The sequence below is a fragment of the Diuraphis noxia genome, unplaced genomic scaffold (assembly GCF_037042655.1).
Source record: "Diuraphis noxia isolate RWA-SAM2 unplaced genomic scaffold, SU_Dnox_SAM2 contig0003, whole genome shotgun sequence".
In the NCBI taxonomy this organism is placed as follows: domain Eukaryota; kingdom Metazoa; phylum Arthropoda; class Insecta; order Hemiptera; family Aphididae; genus Diuraphis; species Diuraphis noxia.
The window spans coordinates 73,069,541-73,090,349 of record NW_028301713.1 but is presented as its reverse complement, the minus strand read 5'-3'; the positions used below and the strand labels follow the sequence as shown (position 1 = coordinate 73,090,349).

General features: G+C 27.0%; 1 protein-coding gene across 1 annotated transcript; it reads right to left on the bottom strand.

Annotated features, from left to right (window-relative positions):
* Positions 1 to 1,243: 1,243 nt before the first annotated feature.
* Positions 1,244 to 3,606, bottom strand: LOC107162357 (peptidyl-prolyl cis-trans isomerase NIMA-interacting 4). The gene is made up of 4 exons (XM_015509215.2): positions 3,451 to 3,606; positions 3,179 to 3,357; positions 2,548 to 2,667; positions 1,244 to 1,554 (listed from the first exon to the last, which is right to left on the bottom strand). The coding sequence occupies exons 2-4, from the start codon at positions 3,281 to 3,283 to the stop codon at positions 1,396 to 1,398; spliced, it is 384 nt and encodes a 127-aa protein (XP_015364701.1). The 5' UTR covers positions 3,284 to 3,357; positions 3,451 to 3,606; the 3' UTR covers positions 1,244 to 1,395.
* Between the last annotated feature and the right edge of the window lie 17,203 nt (positions 3,607 to 20,809).

Below are 20,809 nucleotides of genomic sequence, written 5' to 3'. Positions count from 1 at the left end.
ACAAAATCAATCAAATATACACTAAAGCGTCTACAGGTCAGTGACTCCAAACCAGAAATACACAAACACAATTAAGATGGTATGTTAATAAGTTTACAAAAATTTAGAATTGCTTTATACATATAATTTAATATTAGTTACTAGGTAACCAAACTTAACTCCAGTTCCGTTTCTCATAAATTATACATTTGTTTATTGTCAAAACTTAAAATTAATTATAATTTGTTTGTTAAAGTTAAATAAGGTGTCTTAAATTTTAGAATGACATTACCAAAGTTTCTTAGCGGATGTTGAGAATGTATTGTACATGTTAAATAGCAAAATTTGAGATAAAATTTGAAAAATACTTTTAATAAGATCATCCAACAAAATAGAAGTAAATCCATTTATAATTATCTTTGAAATAAATAATACTGTTTGCTCAAGAATATACATGGCTTAGTGTTGAGAACGTAATCAACAAAATTATTCTATTGATTCATTTTTTTTTCAATATTTAATTTTTTTTTTTCCAATTTAAACTTAATCAAGAAAATATAATAGTTATAGTGGTTGCCAATAGATGACAAAACTGTGCTCAAAATTATGAACAATACCATAAAATATTATTGAGACCTTCAGAAATGATTTCTTACATGAAAAAACCCTTAGGTATAAAATTCTGATTACATCCTTATAAACATTTTTGACAAAACATCTATAAAAACGCGAAAATGCATTTAATTATTTGTTCATTAAAATATAGGATTATTTTTTATTTGTATATAATACAATTTAAATCTATGAACTAAAATAACACATATTTAAAAATATTTATAGACTTCATTTAACTTATTATTTGGGTTGTACACTTCTATTTGTCATACAAATGTCAAGTAGCAGGTAATAAAAAGGTTTTCTCTATGCAATTAGTAATTTTACAGTAAGTGAAAGACTACTACTTAAACACGATTAAATAATTAATACAAAAATATTTTAATAGGTAGGTACATAATAAAATCTGGTAAACAAATTATTAAAAATTAAAATCATTCAATAATTCTCTGATCATTTAGTACTATAAATATATTTTGGATGATTATTTTCATTAGCATTGTGTTATATGATTATCTTATAATCTGTAAATTAATTTTAATTTTAATATTTATTGTATTAATGGTTTTAGTAAACAATTTATAGAAAATAAAAGAATTAATAGTGTTAGCAATAAAAAAAAATCAGTAATAATATGATAAAAATAATATGATAAAAATCAGTTTATTGCACTTACAGAGTGACATATTTTATACTTACACATGTACATACTTGGTTTATACATGTTTTACTCAATCAGCAATGCAAGTAAACAAAAATACTCTTTAATAATTATCATAATGTAACAAACAACAAAAATTATTATTTTTTCCCTTCAACCATAATAATATGGTAACCAAATTTAGTTTTGACGGGTGGATCGGTATAAATAGGATTGGCCAGATTTGATACAGATAGAGCGAATGCAGCATCTTGAAATGGACCAACCATTGAGCCACGAATCATCCAACCCAAATCACCCTGCAATAAATTAATACAATTATAGATTAAAATGGTATCAAATACTGTTCTATTAAAGGTATGATTTATGCCAAGGTATTGATCACTATTTACTATTTAGTAAATTATCCAGATGAAAAACAATTGAGTGTTTGAGTGGGTAGATAATATCAACATTTTAAACATTTAAATAGCACTAATTGTGAAACTGCTTTATTTGATATAAAAATAATTGTTTATAAACAATTATTGTGAATATTGTATCAAATAATATGCATATATAAATTTTATTAAAATGGAAATATTTTTCTAGTTAACTTCAGAGGAGTTTTATTAGAAATGATTTTTCAGATAGAAACCAAAAATTTTATTTTGAAAAAAAAAAAGAAATATGAAACTATGGATTTTTTTAGTTGGCTTAAACAACCACTAATACAAAAATTATATTCTTGAATTTAAAATTAAAAAATTAGCCATAACAATCTTAAAAAAAAATGTTAAGTATAACAAATTAAACTTTATATTTTGTCTATGATATGGCGTGTAATATGTATGTATAGATTGATTGACTACAACACAATAATTATTAAATTGAATTCCAATTTATGAGAATTCCATGGTTATAATATTATTAATATTACTCAAACTGGTCAAAATCACTATAATGTAGGCATATATTAAAATAATAAAATAATGTATACATTTATCGTTAATGTTTGTATGTAGGTAAGTATAACATAATATTATTAACATTTTAAAATATTATATTATGAACAAGATTGCATTAAATTTAATAATTTTACCACATTAAATTAAGATTAATAGATTTCTATGAATCGCAATTAATATAATAGCACAAGCTCAAATATTGGCTTATATTCTTATAATAGAAGTTACAGACATGTAAATACTTGTTGTTTAGTATTCCTGCTATTTTTGTTTTATCCATAATCAGTGGTACGGATAAAAACTTATCAATAAAGACATTAATATAAAACTCAACTGTTAACTTACACCTTGCCTAGCTTTGTCTTCGCTGTATAGTGTAGCAACTTCATTAAATTTTACACCCGCCTTGAGTTTTTCCATAGCTTCCAAAACTTTAGACTGCTTTTCACACAGAATGTGTCTCACCTGAAACAATACATCACATATTATAAAAGGCAATGTTAAATAAAAATAATAAACAAATAAAATATAATCGTGCTTGTCATAAAAATGTAATTGATATTAATTATAGAGGACTAGATGTATCAGTGATTTTTCAATGTTCATCTTGTCTATATTACATATGGCATAAACACTTGAATAAACTAGTACGGGTAATATTAGGGTTACAAATTAGATATTTGTAAGTAAATCTGAATGAAATATCACTGATGGAATGTAATAACTACTATTAAATTTAAAAAAAATATAATCGCTGTTAAACTCAAAGTAAATTGATTTAAAAAACCTTTAGTGTTGGTATATAGGTATTGAAATAAGTACATTAGCGAACAATAAAACGAATGAATGATGAAAATGTAGTAGAACATTTTTGACAGTTATAATTAGTGTCCAATTATTTACATAAAACTTCAGAGCATGAGGAATTCATCTCAGATGTAACTCAGGCATCTATCATTTATTTTTCAAACCTTACTTTTACAGCTGAACAACCCCCTTTTTTCTCTTTTCCTTTGCCCTCATCGTCTGTTTTGGAACTGCTCTTGGGACCTTTAGCGTTGGCATTCTTCTTAGGTGGCATGGCAATAATATTGTAAAAATCAGTCTTTAAAATGTTATGTGATTAATTTTATTTTTTTTTGCTGCTAAACCTGTCTGGGAACATATAATAATTGTACAACATTAATGTTACTATTAAAATAATAAAATTGAAAATAATTTTGTAATTAGATGTTAAATAATATTTACAATAAATTTAAAAAATAAATAAATGCAGTAGGGAATTATAATATTTTCATTCAATTGGTAACTTGAAGCTTAAGTCTTCAATACGAAATAGTACTAAACATTAAATTATTTAAGCCTAAAAAACATATTATAATATAAACTATAATCTCTAACTGTTCCAAACTATTATCACATTTATCTTGTTATCCTACGAATTGATAACAAATTAAATGGCGATAAGAATTCAAAACGTAAACTGTAAGATGCCGCCACAGTATGATTTTCAATTGAAAATTAAATAAATTCGTAGGTAGGTAATACAATATATTAAAATATTATTATCATCGGGTAAACTATTAACATTTAACATTTAACAGTACCTATTAACTTAGACATCCAGCCACCTAAGTATATTGATTATTAATATTTTAGGTATGTATTTAATGATCATGAAATTTTTTCTTCATCCCAAAATCATTTTGTTTCAATTTTTCAAAAACTAAAAAAAAAAAATCTGGAATAGGTAGATGGGCCATTTCATTATCGTTTACCTACTTATAAAAATTAGGCGTATGTATTAACTGCCTAGTACTTAGTTAAGACCTATTTTTCTAGTCACTTACAAAAATGATCCTATGCATACACTTTAGAATAAATTATTTATACATTTTATTGTCCTACCTACGTTAGAAAAAAAATGTAATCGGTTTAGTTAACGAATTAAGCGAGATTGATGAGAATAGGTACTGTATTATTATTATTAATTATTAAACTTAATTTTATAATAATTAAAGATGCATAGTTTTAGATTTAATGACTATTGAAAATATTTCAAGCTCTATTGTCATTATACTTACCTATAGGTATCACTGGTATCAGCATAGTAGTTATGTAGGAAGAAGCAGAGCAGGTAGGTATATTATACAACCTATATACCTAATTTATAAAATACTAATACCTCCATTAATATTTTTCGAAATATTTAGTGATTATGTTTAAACAGCGTTTTTTCAATGATTTTTTTCCAACTGTATACAAATTTATTTTCACTCGTGGATCGTAAAACAGTATTTGTCTGTAATCGAAAAATCGGCAATGCTGATAATTAATTGTCGAGTGAAGGGTTATTGTTGTTTCAATGCGTTGACGTAATGTTTTGGTATTTTCAATTATATGTGTTCAAAACTCCCGAGTTCAAAACAATTTTTGTTTATTACTTCACTTTTCTAATGCACTTTTAAAACTTAAAGGTATTTTAATGTTCGTATAAATTATAATTATGCATCTTAGCTTAAATTTAAATTATAAGAATAACTCATTTTAAGTACCTACGTTTAATAATATATTCCGCGTTTAGTATAGTGTAAAAATTAAAAAAAAAGTTTTAAAAAAAGTTTAAAAACGTTACTCGAGAACGATATAAAAGTTAAACCTTTTGAAAAACGTAGGTAATAACCAAAAACTTAAAAAATGTCTTTTATCCATGATATAAGGTGCAGTCTATAATTATTATAATTTTGATTTATTCATACATTGTAGTTAGGTATTAGGTAGTTAGGTACCACTACTAGAAAACTCACTAGGTAGTGTAATCTAGTAATTTGTCGTAATAATATGCAACACTGTAATTAATGGGTGGTCCTGGGGGTGACCAGTGCTGTTCCCAAGTTTTGCGAGGCCCTAGACTTACAATATTATATGCTAAAATGTTTGGAAATATTTCATTATTAACACGATAATATATTATATTACTGTATGTACCCTTGGAGGCGCGAGGTCCTGGGCATGTGCCCCGTGCCCCGTTTGTTCTGCCCTCGAGACGACACTGGTGGTGACGTATAACCCGTATGTCATATTAAGAATATTTATAAGAATGGGTCGGTTTGACGATGTGTGGATGTAGATGACATAATTTCTGCTCGGAAATGTATAAGGATACCGAGATCAAATTAAATTCAAATAAAATACTGGACTTTAACCACATCCATTCTTATAATGTGCTTCTGTAAACAGTGTAAATACATAACTCGCCGTATCTTATTTATAGTAAAATTGTTGTTTTTTAAATTCTGCTAAAGTGTGATTGCACCGTTACGTATACTGCAGTGCTCAATAGAATTATTTCACTCACAGACGGGTAAAAAAAATAGTCAGTTGCCAGTTTGCCACCTTAAAATAAAACACAAGTGGTATATATATGACCCTCGGTGAATGTGTTATTCGTTAAAACCACGGAAGTTTCTGGAATACCAGATACCTATACATATATATTGTAGATTTGTATAGCAATCTCATTTACATAAAACGGAACATTTACCAAAAATCCAATTTAGGCATCTGCAGAAAAGTTATTTTTGTGAGAAATACTGACCCGACGGTTACGTATACCCTCATAATGCATTCATCACTATTCAGATTTCACTATGTACTTATAGTGGTATACAGCCCTGCACTAACGCGTGTATTACAGAGTTACAAAAAATTACAAGTCTCGTCACAGAGAAATGTAAAACAAAATACCAAAAACCAAAATATTCTAACGGTTTGTCTGGTTTTAACCTTTTGTTGTAGATATTTCTGAAAAAAATACTGAATTTTTGTATGCACCTACATTATATTATATACTATTATAATAATAAAAGATCAACAGATCGAGGGATTATGTAACTCGACAGGAATTCTCAAAAACGCCGAAAAACTCCAATCAATCACCTTTTATTAATGAATATGTTACCTATCTGATGGCACATCTCTAAATAAGATATTAAAATTTTTTATTACAACCTTAATATAACAAACTTATGAGTGAAGAATCCAATAAGTAATATTCTTTTAAGGGTTTAATATCTTTAAAAGTGCATAATAATTTATAATAATAAAGATAATAAATAAATTATGTTACGAAGAAATCGAAGAACATACGGAAGAGGCGCCGTGCAGACTGATTTAATTTAAATCATTCTGTTAAAATGAGATACAAGACAGACATTTGTAGTCAATTATATTAGTTATTAATTTATTATGATTATAATATACATGTGATGCTTATCTTAGCGGAATAACAGTTATTTTGTGGTCATACAGAAACATAATATTGTATTTATTGCATATATTTATGATAACGTAAGAGTTTTATAAAGACTTTAACTCAATTCAATGCACCAATAGTTAAATTACATAATATTCAAATTTATGATTTAATCAATTTATTTTATTTGCTTTATTATAACAAATAATATTTAACTTAAAATATTTTAAATTAGTATACTAATATAAAATATTATGAATATAAAAAAATACTAATAAAAATATAAATTTTTTGTTTATTAATTTATAGTTAAGCTATTATCACCAATGATGGGAGAGTATAGATAAATTCTATTATTTAAATTAATTATTAAATGATATTACAAGTAAATAATAACAATTTGATTATTAATAATTAATATCTAAAATGTATGTTTGCAAACAGATTAATTTAACAATAGGTAAACACTAAATATTTATTATTTAGTTTTTATTTTAGTTATTTAGTATTTTTAAATATTTATATAAATTTAAAATTATTGACATTATTGAAAATATTTTTTATATAATTTACGCATGTTTACTATTTATTTATTTGACGCCATGTGATGGCATATGGCAAAATAACATATAATGAGGAATTAGCAGGAATTAGCAGGAATTGAGCACTAATTATTTGTGCAAAAAAAATTGCAAAAAGTTAAATTTTAAGGGTGGGTGGGGCCGGAGTAACGTTATCCCAGCCCCACCCGTATAAAATCCTATTTTCCGGGAAAACCGGTGGAGCAGGAATTGTAAAAATGTGGTCAGGAATTAGCAGGAATTGAGTACTAATTATTTGTGCAAAAAAAATTGCAAAATAAAAAATGGGGGGGGCCGGGGTAATGTACGTGATATTGTGCCTGTTTAAAATTTCAAACAAGTATATAGTTATTACTTTTAACTTATAACTGATATGTCGTAATTGTTATAAGCATTTATAGTTTTGTTGAGCGGAAATATCTTACTACATAATTTGAATTTAATATTTACAAATTTAAATGATTTGTAAAATATCGAATACGTTATTGGTTAATTAGTTATAATTGATATAAATGTTTTAAGTTTTGACGAGCCAGAGTTGTAGACCAAAAATTTGCGGGTCATACGGCCCTTCGCCACTATGCTCATCAAAACTTTCAAAACTTGTTACTAATTAATACATAGGTACTTGTTTGTAAAATTCAATTTAAATGTGTCTATTAAAATGTTCAGAGTATGTTTCTGATAATGAAATTAAAATTGTTTGATACCAATAACGTAAGACTAACTAGGTAGGTATTCAATTAAGTAAAAACGGTATAAATCATAAAAATAAAAATAGTAAAATAATAATATTTTTTCAAACGCCAGGATTTGTAATGAATTAAAAATATTATTTACAACGTCAGTACCTACTTTTTGATGTGACAAGTGTTTATTTAAAAAAACCAATCCAATATTTACATATTATTATAATATAACAAGATGGTAAAATATGTCCTATACCTCTTGTCCCTTGTGTTGTTTAGGAGCTATGAAACAATATGAAAACGTAAACAACAATATTTATTATATCACTACAATATTATCGCGTACTATTATACAGTAATACTGTATACCATGTACATATACTTAAATAGTATAGATATCTAAATATATACAAATAAATGAATTACATTATAATAAACGATTAATAGATTTATATTTTACACAGGTACTTACCTACTTAATATTTCAACGTATATTATATATACGTTTATTTAATAATACATTTTATTTGTAACTTATAAATAATATAATAAAACCATTTATTTTACTATCTTATCTGCTTTTATTGTATTCGTACAATGAATAATACAATACAATGATATAATATCTATCATGTTTCCGGATGCACTCTCGTCAGCACTCAACCAGGACCACAACTCAATTGCGCCGCCTAAATACAATTTATCATCACCTCCGATCTCTTCAACAAAATTTAACATCATTATCGCATTGTAACTTTCAACTTTAAGTGTACTTATATTGTGTTAATGTGTTATTACTATTTTGTAATTTATAATTTATTATTAATTTATAATTTCATAATTTCCACTCAATTGCCGCGGGTTTAATTCAATATATATTATATTATAATATTATAACGTTGCAAACAAAAATATAAATAGCTGATATAAGTATTTCGAAAATTAAATAATGATTATAAAAAAAAAAAAAAATCGTAATGATACAATATTAAAGTTATAATATTAATAATATGTATGTACATTGTACATAAATGTATCATAATAATATGCATACCTATCGAAAATAAAAGTGAATACTGAATATTACACAGTCGTACAAAGACATCGTCGATGGTCTAATGATATAGGTACACTGCTGATCAATCCATTTACTTTGAGTCATTCATGTAATATATATATATATACATCCGAACATAACGCGTAGTGCTATCAAATGTGAAAATGTATATCGGTGAAATTATTTATAATTCGGTTTAATCTGTATCCGATATCTGTTGGCGTTTCCAATACACGAAATAGTAGGATATCCGGAGTAGAAAACGTAATTAAATATTAGCCAAGGGTCAGATATATATTATATTATAGTTGGAATATTGTGTCTACGAGTGATAAGCTAATAACCGTGTTTATGAAAAGAAAACTATCGATAATCGTTATAACATTGTAGATGTACCTATTATAATTGATTATAAATACTAGTACCTACCTATTAATTTTATTTTTATCAAATGTTCGTAACATTCCTGATGACTTTATCTTGATAGAAAAATTTAAATAGTTGTCCGGTAAATTTGGGAAAATTAAAAGGCCTCTTTTTAATGGGAATTTTCTACAATTTGTTTTTTGTTTTTAAATTGTTATCAGATCATATAATATATTTTATAGCATTATATATAATAACATATATTAGAGATGATTAATTCTTATTTTGCTACGTAAATACTTGCCACTGGTTACATTGTATAATATTCATGTTAATATGATTGGAAATAATAATTTAAATATTTTGTTGCTATATTTGGAACACACGTTCAATATTATTCGATGTTAACGGACTCAAAAACTACAGGGTCATTTTCAACATAAAGTTATACCGATAGAATCTTTGAGGCTTGGAGGTTGGTAACATAGCGAAAAAAGTATGATTTCCGACGTTTCAATCGTCATCGAAAACCAAACATTTGGCGCAGGCGTGACAAAAAATATTAAAAATACAAAGATTATTTTTTATTTTATATGCAAACTTCTGATTAATTTATTCAATGTAGTAAATTATTGTTTTCATACATTTTACGTATTCATAATGCATATATATAATTGCTCCAAATAGAAAAATTACTTTTCTTAATCTAAGACTGCTTTTTTTCATTTACAATGGCATAATATTGCGCATTTTAATCTATATAAGCTTACTTTTATAGCTACTTAATACGCGTACTTAATATTTTTTGTCACGCCTGCACCGAAAGTTTGGTTTTCGACAACGGTTGAAGCGTTCGAAAGCGTCCTTTTTCCGTCCAGCGGGCGGTAAAGAGGAAATCCCCAAAAGTGCCGGGCGGAAAAGAGGAAATCCCCAAAAGTGCCGGGCGGAAAAGAAGAAATCCCCAAAAGTGCCGACCGCCGGGCGCGTATCCCCTGCACAACCAGAAATTAAAATGTATACCTACCACGGTTCTTACAAAACATAAACTTTTGGTTACATCTTAAATGTATAGTATAACCTCCTTGCATGACGCATAAACATTTAAACATATTTAATTTGCACTGTTCCTAGATAAGTGAGTTGAACGATGCATTAGTAAATGTCTTCCATGAAATTGTTTTTGTAGAATAGTCTATAATATTGTTGCATAGATCCCTGCATAACCTTTTCCATGAACGCAGGGGCGTGACAAAAAATAGTATGTGTGGCTCGCGCGGGAAGGCCATTTCAGTCTTGGGCAAAATGCGGCACACGACGCCCGCGACTGAAATGGCTCACTTCCCGCCCTTGCCACACAATATACTATTTTGCACCAATATCGTTAGCGTTTGAGTTTAACAATCATTACAAAATCAAGTTTTTTTTTTTATCTTATTAAAAATATATTAACCCTCCCAAAGTTATCAAATAATATCACACAATACCAAAAGTTATATATATATAGGTATATAATATTTAATTCTCATGAATAATAATAATAAAAAAATAACGGTAAGGACAAATTAAAAATAATTATTTTTTCTGATCATTAGACTAAGTACATTGTAATAATATACATTACATTCACATAATATAGTTCTGTATATTATTATGCTTCTAAGGAACAACCATTATTTTATTGACAATAAAGTAACAGAAGTATATACACTGTGAAATTATTTAGAGTGAATTACGTAATGGTTGTGGGTCAAATATTAATTTCACCTTAAATATTTCACGTGAAAATATTATTAAATCTTCGGTCTGCGTAAATAATAAAATTACAACAATATAGAATATATATTATTAATATTACAGGTACCTATTTGTCTGGCGTATATGTCGGCATTAACACACAAAATCGACCAAAGTTGAAGATTACCAACCTTTGGGGGACAATTTAAGCATATTATAGTGTGTACCTAATCTTTGACACGGAAACCCATCCTTAGTGTAGTAGTGTGTCTCAAAAGGAACAAAGGATCATGTTATCATGTTCTGAGAGCATCCTTAAATAGTTTGTAACTCTTGCGACCGTATCTTTAATATATGAAAACAATTACCTATTCTGTTGCTTGCGTGTTCAAGGCGCTCAAGCGTTTCCTGAATTAATTTAGCATACACATAGACACACAGACATATATAATATATTTTAATCTATTTGTATTTCCTGGTTTGATGTCCTATAATATTGTCCACAGTAATATTTTTTTTTTTTTTTTGTTAACAATGAATATTTCACGAATCTTATTCTAAATCGAAGTTCATAAGACATTCTGACATTTATTGTATATTAATTTGGGATTTTTTGTTTAAATCGCATCACGACCAACATCGGAATCACGTCAATATTTAATATTGTAATGAATAATGACGATTTCAAAGTAATTTCTAATATATTTTGGTTTACAACAATATCGTGGTCTACATTACACTATAGGCAATATTATATACTTTATAGGGTTGGCTATTGCTATTTTATCATCCGTGAACGAACTTTAAAACACAATTTATTTTTCAAGAAATATTCACGGATGCAGTATATTATCGAGCTATGACATATACTTATGATTGGAATAATTGTAGAAGCATTTGGCTTAATATAACAAAGTATAATATTCAAGTGGACGCACTAAATTTTGACCTTATCTAGTGACCAGAGAAAAAAAGCTATATTTTGATGATCTGCAGATGCTGCAGGTGGGTTACCTCCCTAAAAACTTAAACTGTGAGCCAGTCTTGTTGAGAATACTTTTCAAATGTATTCATAATACGTATTTAAATACTTGTTGTCATTGGTATTTAAAATACTTCAACGAATAATTTTTTTTTTTTAGGTTAATACATTTTATATTGAAATATTTGTTTTTATTTAGTTAATATTTGCCTATAATTGTGGAACATAAGTTATTTAAAAATTCTCAGGAGTTAGAACCATTGTAAAATAATATTTCGAAAACAAAATTTAAAACAGTGCATTACGAAATATTGGAAAATAGAATTGGGTTAGAACATTAGATTGAAAAAAAATTACTACTCTAGAATATAAATATAAATAAAAAGTATATTTTAAGTATTTAAAAACACATTGGCCAAAAAGTATTTGAAATACAAAAATATTATCTAAATAGAGTAGTATTTAAGTATACAAGTATTCGAATGCTTAACAATATTGGATGATGGTGATCTTGACAATTACCATTATCTTCTTAAACTTTATGTTTAACTCTTATTAGTTTATCACGTAGGTATAAGTAAAAAAAAAAAAAAAACAGCAGTGGATTTCCAATTACTGTGCAGGTTTTCTACTTCCATGTTATACCCCTCGAGCATTTTAGACTACGATCTCACATTCTTTACGCCACTGAATGTAAAATACATTAATTTTGTATTATTTATACTTTATATAGACAGTAGTCGATAATGTAATATAATAGTAGTACATCTGATGACGGAGATCCGGCCGCATACCGGGCGTCGTACACATAAATACGGGTACGAGGGAAACGATATGCGAGGGCGTTTTCGATAGGATATACAGCGTGAACACACACATACACATATATCTTTGCGTATAACATTATGGCCATATACAATTTGGCAGAGTTTAATAGGTCAAGAGGTCGAAGAGGATACCGGCATACCGCGGAACGCGTTTTATATATTACATAGTATAGTTTACGCCAGCGCATTTACATCTCGTAGTTCTGTGATCTAATAATAATATTATAATCCTATGGACTATAGAGACATAAGTATCTAAATCTAAAATATAATCTAATATAATATTATGGGCTAACACGATTTTACCGACGGTAACATCACCGCGATAATGCGCACGGACTGCTTTGCATTTGATGTATAAACATGCAGTAATATTATTATTATACCTCCATCCATGTTATACTATTATACGCGCATGAAATCGGACACGTGGAATTATGTATATATTATAATTTATGATTTACTTGCACACTGTCCATTAATCACCACAAATACTATAAATATTATGATACGGCGGACTCTGTAAATTCGTTAATTTTCTCTTCGAAGTAGTATAGGTAAAAAAAAAAATAATTCACCGCATCAAGATAAATGTAATTATTCTAATCTCTCCCAAGATTTCAGACATCAATAGTTTTACAGTGAACTATGCTTAACGCCATGGAGATTTGCCTATTGAGACCATTTTAATATCCATCGATTATGCTATTAATTCGGAATATTAATTAGTAATTAATTAAATAATGCAACTATGTTATAATAACTTTTCTAGAAAATATAAAGGAAATATAGAAAGGAAATTTAAATAATCCTGGTTGAACCTATATGGATACAGCTGATTTATTAACAAGTATAATATTAATACGAGATTTAAATTTTAGGTTATAAGTTAAATTTACCTATGTTGTGTAAAAAATAAATAGTTTTCTTTAAAAAATAATTGAAACGCCATTATATCAAGTATTATTATCTACAATATAAGTAAAAGTAAAATGGATTATCAACTAAATATAAAGTATATATACATCTAAAATATTATACAATCATGGACAAAGAAAATAGATTGCTAAAGTATGATAATCAAAATACTCTATTGTGCACTATTGTTTGAATATTAAAATTAATTGCATTATTTTTTCTTTGATAGTTTTATGTCTTGCACTCTTGCGTTATGGGTATGATGCTGTTTTCATTTTCAAGTAAAATTCAGAAAGTATTAAGTAATGTAAAATTAGTCGTATTTAATTATTGAAGCAATCATTGAAAAGATAATATTAAATTAAATTAATTACTTTTTTGGTTTTTAGTTTACGTTATTTAAAAATTAAAAACGCCAAATACGGAAAATAGATGTACAATATATATTTTCATTAGAATTTAATTATTATTTTTGATTTTTTGATAAAGTAATAGATTGTTTTCGATACAAAACTGTGCGGAAAAATTATTGAAATGAGTAGGTTGAGTTTTTTTTAGTTTTGATCTTGTCAGTACTGCCGGTGTGGCAGAAGACTCAGTCAAAACGGACGTATCAAGTGGAGTTTTTTCGACACGTCTATAACGTCTAAACGAATTAAATTGGCTATCAATAGTCATTCGAAAAAGGTAGGTATTGCATCAAATATCAATACTAATTTAAAAAAAAATATTATTTGATCATTCCGTTATAAGTAGTATAATCTTAGTATAACTAGATTATGATATTGGCCAACGACATAATTATTATCACCTAGTTATTGTTCACCGATTTCTACTTATTGGTGTCAGTGCATATATTGTATTGATGTTTTGTTTGGGTTCAACAATGTTTTGCATGATTGGTCGTATTTTTTTCTATAACATTATTCGTTTTTATTTGTATTTTATTGGTACGCATTTTTTTTTTTTGTTTTAATCGAATGGTTAATATTGTTTAATTTATTGTACTAGGCAATTTATTATTAATTATGATCGATGATGGAATGTAAATAATACCGTAACAAATCGCAACACATTCTCCGCTTTTAAACTGATCAAAATCGTTTGTATCAATTAATTATAAATGATATAATAGGTGCTGCTCACGTCTAATTAAACACAAAGCATCATCATCTGTATATGATCAATGGTTGTACATATTATTTTAATAGCTTAAAGTTTATCGATGATAAATATATTCTCACATCTTGTGAACTCCAATGTATCGAAGTCCGTAATTTGTAAAAACTCGTTAAACGTTTATTATAAGCTCTTAAATTACTAACGGTCCTCTAAACATTAATTGCAACACTTTCAAAAAAAACCTCTCGATGCACTACATCGTCATTAAATGCCAAAAATACACTAAAACACGGAAAATTTTTAACATCCCAACATTCCTTCGAATTGCTCTCAGTGAAGACAACACCGAAAACAATTTACAATTTTTTTCATTACAATATTCATTTAAACCACAAATTGTAAATATCTCTAATACTATAGGTAAATTAATAATTATTTAAATAAAATACTTCAACACTAAAATGCAATATATTTTTTTCAAAAAATAAATTATAGTATTATGAAATAGGTACTCAATATGACATTGTGGATTACGAAAATAAACAAAAGTTTGGGGAAAAGGAAATTATATACGACTTAAGTATTATATGTAAATATTATGAAAAATATACAGTTAATTATAGCAGTCTGTGAGAATTTTTGTTGAAAATATTGTTTTGTTTCTATTGCTTTCTCTTGAGTTTGATAACAGTTGTTTATATTTTCCAACGTCATTATTATTCATACTATATATTCTAGATATTATATTGGACGAGATAAAAAAAATCTTAATGGGTTGATCACTCATCTCATCCTAGAATATTGGTGATTGTGCATATTATCTAGCATCATATACGTAGTAGGTGTAGAAAAGCTGGACAATAAGGATAAGCAATCACTTAAAATAAACGATTCCATGTAAATTGACTTACAGCTGTATTTTTTTACGATTATGACTTATAAATATGTATGGTTTAAATTCCCGGTCATTTGATATTCACAATTATTGAATAATATATTTAAAAAGGTTATTTGCACTCTCTAAGACGAGTTTAGCATAAGCTTAAGTTAGCTGTTGAAATAATAGATGTCTTAAGACTAAAACACCTCTTAATTGTTTTTTCAATTTGCTGCGCAGGCTAAGTATATATTATTGTATTATTGATGTAAGCTTATAAATAAATCACATAATTAAAGTTTTAAATAAACATAGGTAATACATTTAATGATAAATTAAATTGATCACATTAATAATAATAAAATTCTAAATAGATAACTTTAGATAATCAATTGATATTTGCTTAAATTAAAAAAAAAATGTATTGTAAGGGTATATCTGCGGGAAATGTATTTGAAAATTTTTCTAAAACGCGAACGACATTCAATCGTCCAAGAGCTCTCAGATATGAACTTAAGTTATCAACTACTGCAAATCACTATCACGCGTCTACCTAATATATTTTATATTAATTACTACACAGACCATTTAATATACAATGTCAAGGATGATGCTGTTCTCTTTTACCACAGGCAGTTCATTACTGTAATTATTTTAAAAGGATTTCTTTTTGAGATATTCTTTTGTTGTCGGTATTCGTATATAGTTGGTCTTTGACATGAAATACTTTTATGTTATCTTCGTACGATAACTCACGTTAAAAATGAATTTAAGACACCTCAAGTTGTGAGTATGATACATTAATCCTGAAGCATAAGAATTATTGATTAAATATAGAAATACAACACTGATAATAATTAGATATTAAAAATTAAACGTTTTATGTTATAATCAGTCGAAAATCACTTAATTTTAATTTTTCATAATTTAATAATTTATACCTTTCATACCAGGTAAGTTGGCATCTATCGATTTAGTTTATAAACATCGAACTTACATAGAATTATGTATATTATTTTACTTTACCTGTAATATAATGTTCTTTACAACACATTTTTTTTTATGAAAATTTTATTTTGAGTTATTTTAAAATATAAAACCTGTCTATATAAATCAATATTTTATAAAATATTACATATTGTTAAAAAGAATCTTTTTGTTTGTATGAAAAAAATACATACAAAGATAATCGAAAAATGTCTCTGTTTGTATTGGCGTAGATGCAATGTACCAATTTGTTATAAATTATAATAATATCTTCTATATGTAGTGAAATGTAATAGAAAACCGTATTGTATTCTATAGATATAATACTAGTAATATGATGTCATAGTGTGATACGTCTATACGTTCTTGTTTCCAAACGAGACATTTTGAGAAGACACAATATATGTATACCATTAATAATGAAATATCGAAAGGTTTATTGTAAATCTTCATTCTATTCTTTAATAATGCATTTATTTAAATTTTGATTTTTCGAAACGTACAAGTATATTTAAATACTATATTTTAATTATTTAGATGTTTTACCATTTATAAAGTATACTGTGTTGTGAATTGTACCTATTAGATTTTTTTCACGAGGAAAGCACTTTCTTCACTGTAAATTAATCGGCATTGATCATTTGAAAACAATTATAGTAATAAATAATCATTATTTATTTATGAAATTGTATAGTATTTATAAAATAAATAATTAACACATAGTTAATTTAATTATAATAATGCATCAATAACATTTATTTTACATTATGTGTATTTGTCTTAGGGGGCTAGGTAAATTGAGTCCAAGATAAGTTTGGTACATTTTGAAAGCGGTAAATTGAGTCCCGCGGAAAAATAGGTAGTAGGTAAGTTGAGTCCCGGAAAAAATAAGGCAGTAGGTAATTTGAGTCCCAGAGAAAAACGATTTATGTGCATTTAAAATTTAAAAATGTGCACTATAAAATTTTTATTTGTGATTTGTGGACAATTCATTGACTACATATATATGATTTTGAAAATAGCAATATGCATTTTTATTGCATAAAAATAATTATATAATTAATAAAAATGCATGTTGCTATTTTCAAAATCATATACAGTATGCAGTCAATCAATGTCCACAAATCACAAATAAAAATGTTATAGTGCATATTTTTAAATTTTAAATGCATATAAATCGTTTTTCCCTGGGACTCAAATTACCTACTACCTTATTTTTTCTGGGACTCAACTTACCTACGACCTATTTTTACCCGGGACACAATTTACTGTGTTAGGGTCATTTGGGACTCAATTTACCAACCCCGTGTCTTAGTAGGTAATAAAGCTTAACAACTCTGCAGAAACTAATTGATCACATTGTGATAAGGATTCATAGACATTAATTTAAAAAAAATTATTTAGTTCTCATTTATGAGTAATTCGATTTGTTTCTCATTTTTATATTATAGTTATTACATGATACTTATTAGTTATTGAATAAAAAAAAATCTTATTAGGTAGTATTTGAAAATATGATATTCGTTTTATTAAAAAAATATATTATATATTAAATAATATCGTATTTAATAAATAATAATAAATAATCTTAAAAAATTAATTTTTTTTTAAATGTTGTATTGTAATGAGTCATTACTAATGACCAAATTATCTGAGAATTAATTTTCCAAAACCGTAAAATCTCTTCAAGAAAATTGTTTAGCGTTAAAATTATCACATTGTATACCTATATATTTGGTATATATTCTTGGATTAATAACTGAAATGTGTTGCATATTTAATAATAATAACAATACGTCATGATTTGTTGGTTATATTTACGTTTCAGTCACAAGCAAGCTGTGGTCAACAATAAATTATTATTTCTGATATAACATCACAAACCACTAAATCCACAATGGAAACATATTTTGAGCAATCCGCTTAAACAGTAAATGCAAACAATGGACGGAGGTGAATTTCGTAGGACGTGATGAAGTATAATAATATGATAAGTATTATGTGTATAATAATATATATTATTGGTATCCTCAATCACGAGCCAGTAGATGAATAGTAAATAGGTAGATATTAATAATATTATTTTCCTCGTATGCTGCACTTAACTCTCGGTATGCAGCGGTTAACCACGGCCTGTGCTCTCATTTTTTATAACATTTTATTCGTAATAGAACCGCTAATAACATAATAATAATACCTTTTATTGAAGGCGTAACACAATTATAAACAATAATGCAAACAATTGTTTTTGCTTTACCGATTATCTAACGATAATCATTAGAATATGTATAATTACATCGTTAAAATAATTTCGAAAAACGTAACAAGGTCTACAGATTACATATTATTATTAGACTTGTTGAACCGAATTTACTGAATATTTATGTAATTGGTGTGCGATCGCAATGAATATATTATCATATTTATTTTGAAAGACATTATCTGTGCACACCTACCTGATATAATACATAAATAAAACAAGTACCAATTAAATTATAATAATATCCAAAATCAAAAACGCGGAAAGATGTTAAATTTTTTTTTTAAGCGCTCGATGCCTTTTTTTAAGGATTCATTGTAAATCTCAAAAGTATTACGTCCATAAACTAATAATTGAAAAAAATGCGTTTTTCCGTAAAAACTGAACGGTCAAACAAACCACAGCTACAGACGCCGAGTCAAATACGATAAACAGTTTGTGTGTATACGATAGGTATGTGATACGGATTAATATTGTAACGATGTGTATTATTTTAATAATTAAGTGTATCGTAGCGGTTTATCGTATTCCAATGTCTATGTAACAGGAAATTTTATGAAATTCCACTTCACTAAATCAAAATCACGTCTATTAAAATTTAATCACCTATAAACATAATATGTTAGGAGAAAAATATTTTCGAGATAATATTGTATTATATGTTTTATTCTAAAATACTGTGTCTCTAAGAAGTATAAAATAATATGGGAAATAGAAAACGCGTAAAATATTGTAATTTGTTTGTTGGGCTTTATTTTATAAAAGTGATGTTGTGGCATTATCCATAAAATATGTTCTTCTTCAAATTTAGGATAATCAAATGGGATTTCAAACTTTAATCAGTAGCGTGTCCAGGGAGGAGGTTTGTGGTTATACTCCCCACTGTACTAAAAAGCTCCTTAACTATGTTATCGGTAATACTTCCTTAATTAATTTTAATGTATTAATATTTATAAGTTACAACTCACCTCCATTGAAAATTCCTGACTCTATAATATATAGGTACTGCCACTCCACAATTTCGATGCTTCGTAGTGATTGGAACTATGTTATAATATTTGGACATTAAACGCCTACAAGTCCTATATTTAGTATATATATTATATAACGAATAAAATGCAAGATTTATAAAAAAATTATCAATTTAAACTGTTAAAATTGCGTTTCATCAGAATCCACAAACCGGCGAGTGGATTCCAAATTCCAATACACCAACAATAAGGCATTATTATTGGTATATTATGACCAGTCGGATGCAGTGCGTGAGACACGTAAATGGTTAGAAGTGAAAAAAATCACTATTCATGATCCGTAGATGCGATCGAAACGTGTATTACTGTATTATACCTAAGCTCTATAACCACAATTTAATAATAATATAATAAAAATTGTGTTATTCTTATATCCGATTACTGTTAATGCGGTATAAACACTATGAACCATAAAACTAGTATAATCGAATAATAAGACATAGCGTACGAAATTGAAGTGAACAATTCAAACGTATACAGGCCTAATATCATTGTTATAATATTATATAGGTAGGTAGGTACGTACGTATTATAATATATTACTATTTTAGATTATTATGATCGATGTAGGTAAGTTCAGAAGATTGGTCAGATTTTTTGTTTGATGGATGTGGCTTACAAATTAGGCTCGAAACTGGTACGAGCTTTTCTTTGACTTAATAATAAAGGATAATATATTTATCTTTTTTTTTTGTACTGTCATATTGATACGAAAAACCGAAAGCATAATAATACTATTGTAGCACTGCTTTTAAATTATATTGTCACAGTTTTCCCGCGAATAGACATCATATAATTATCATTATGTTTGTATTCTTGTCGTCGTCGATGTCTTTATTTCGTTTGATATGAACGCGAGTATGGTCATTGGTATAATAATCGTATACCCTCGCGGTATTTCAAACGGTCACAGCGATCACG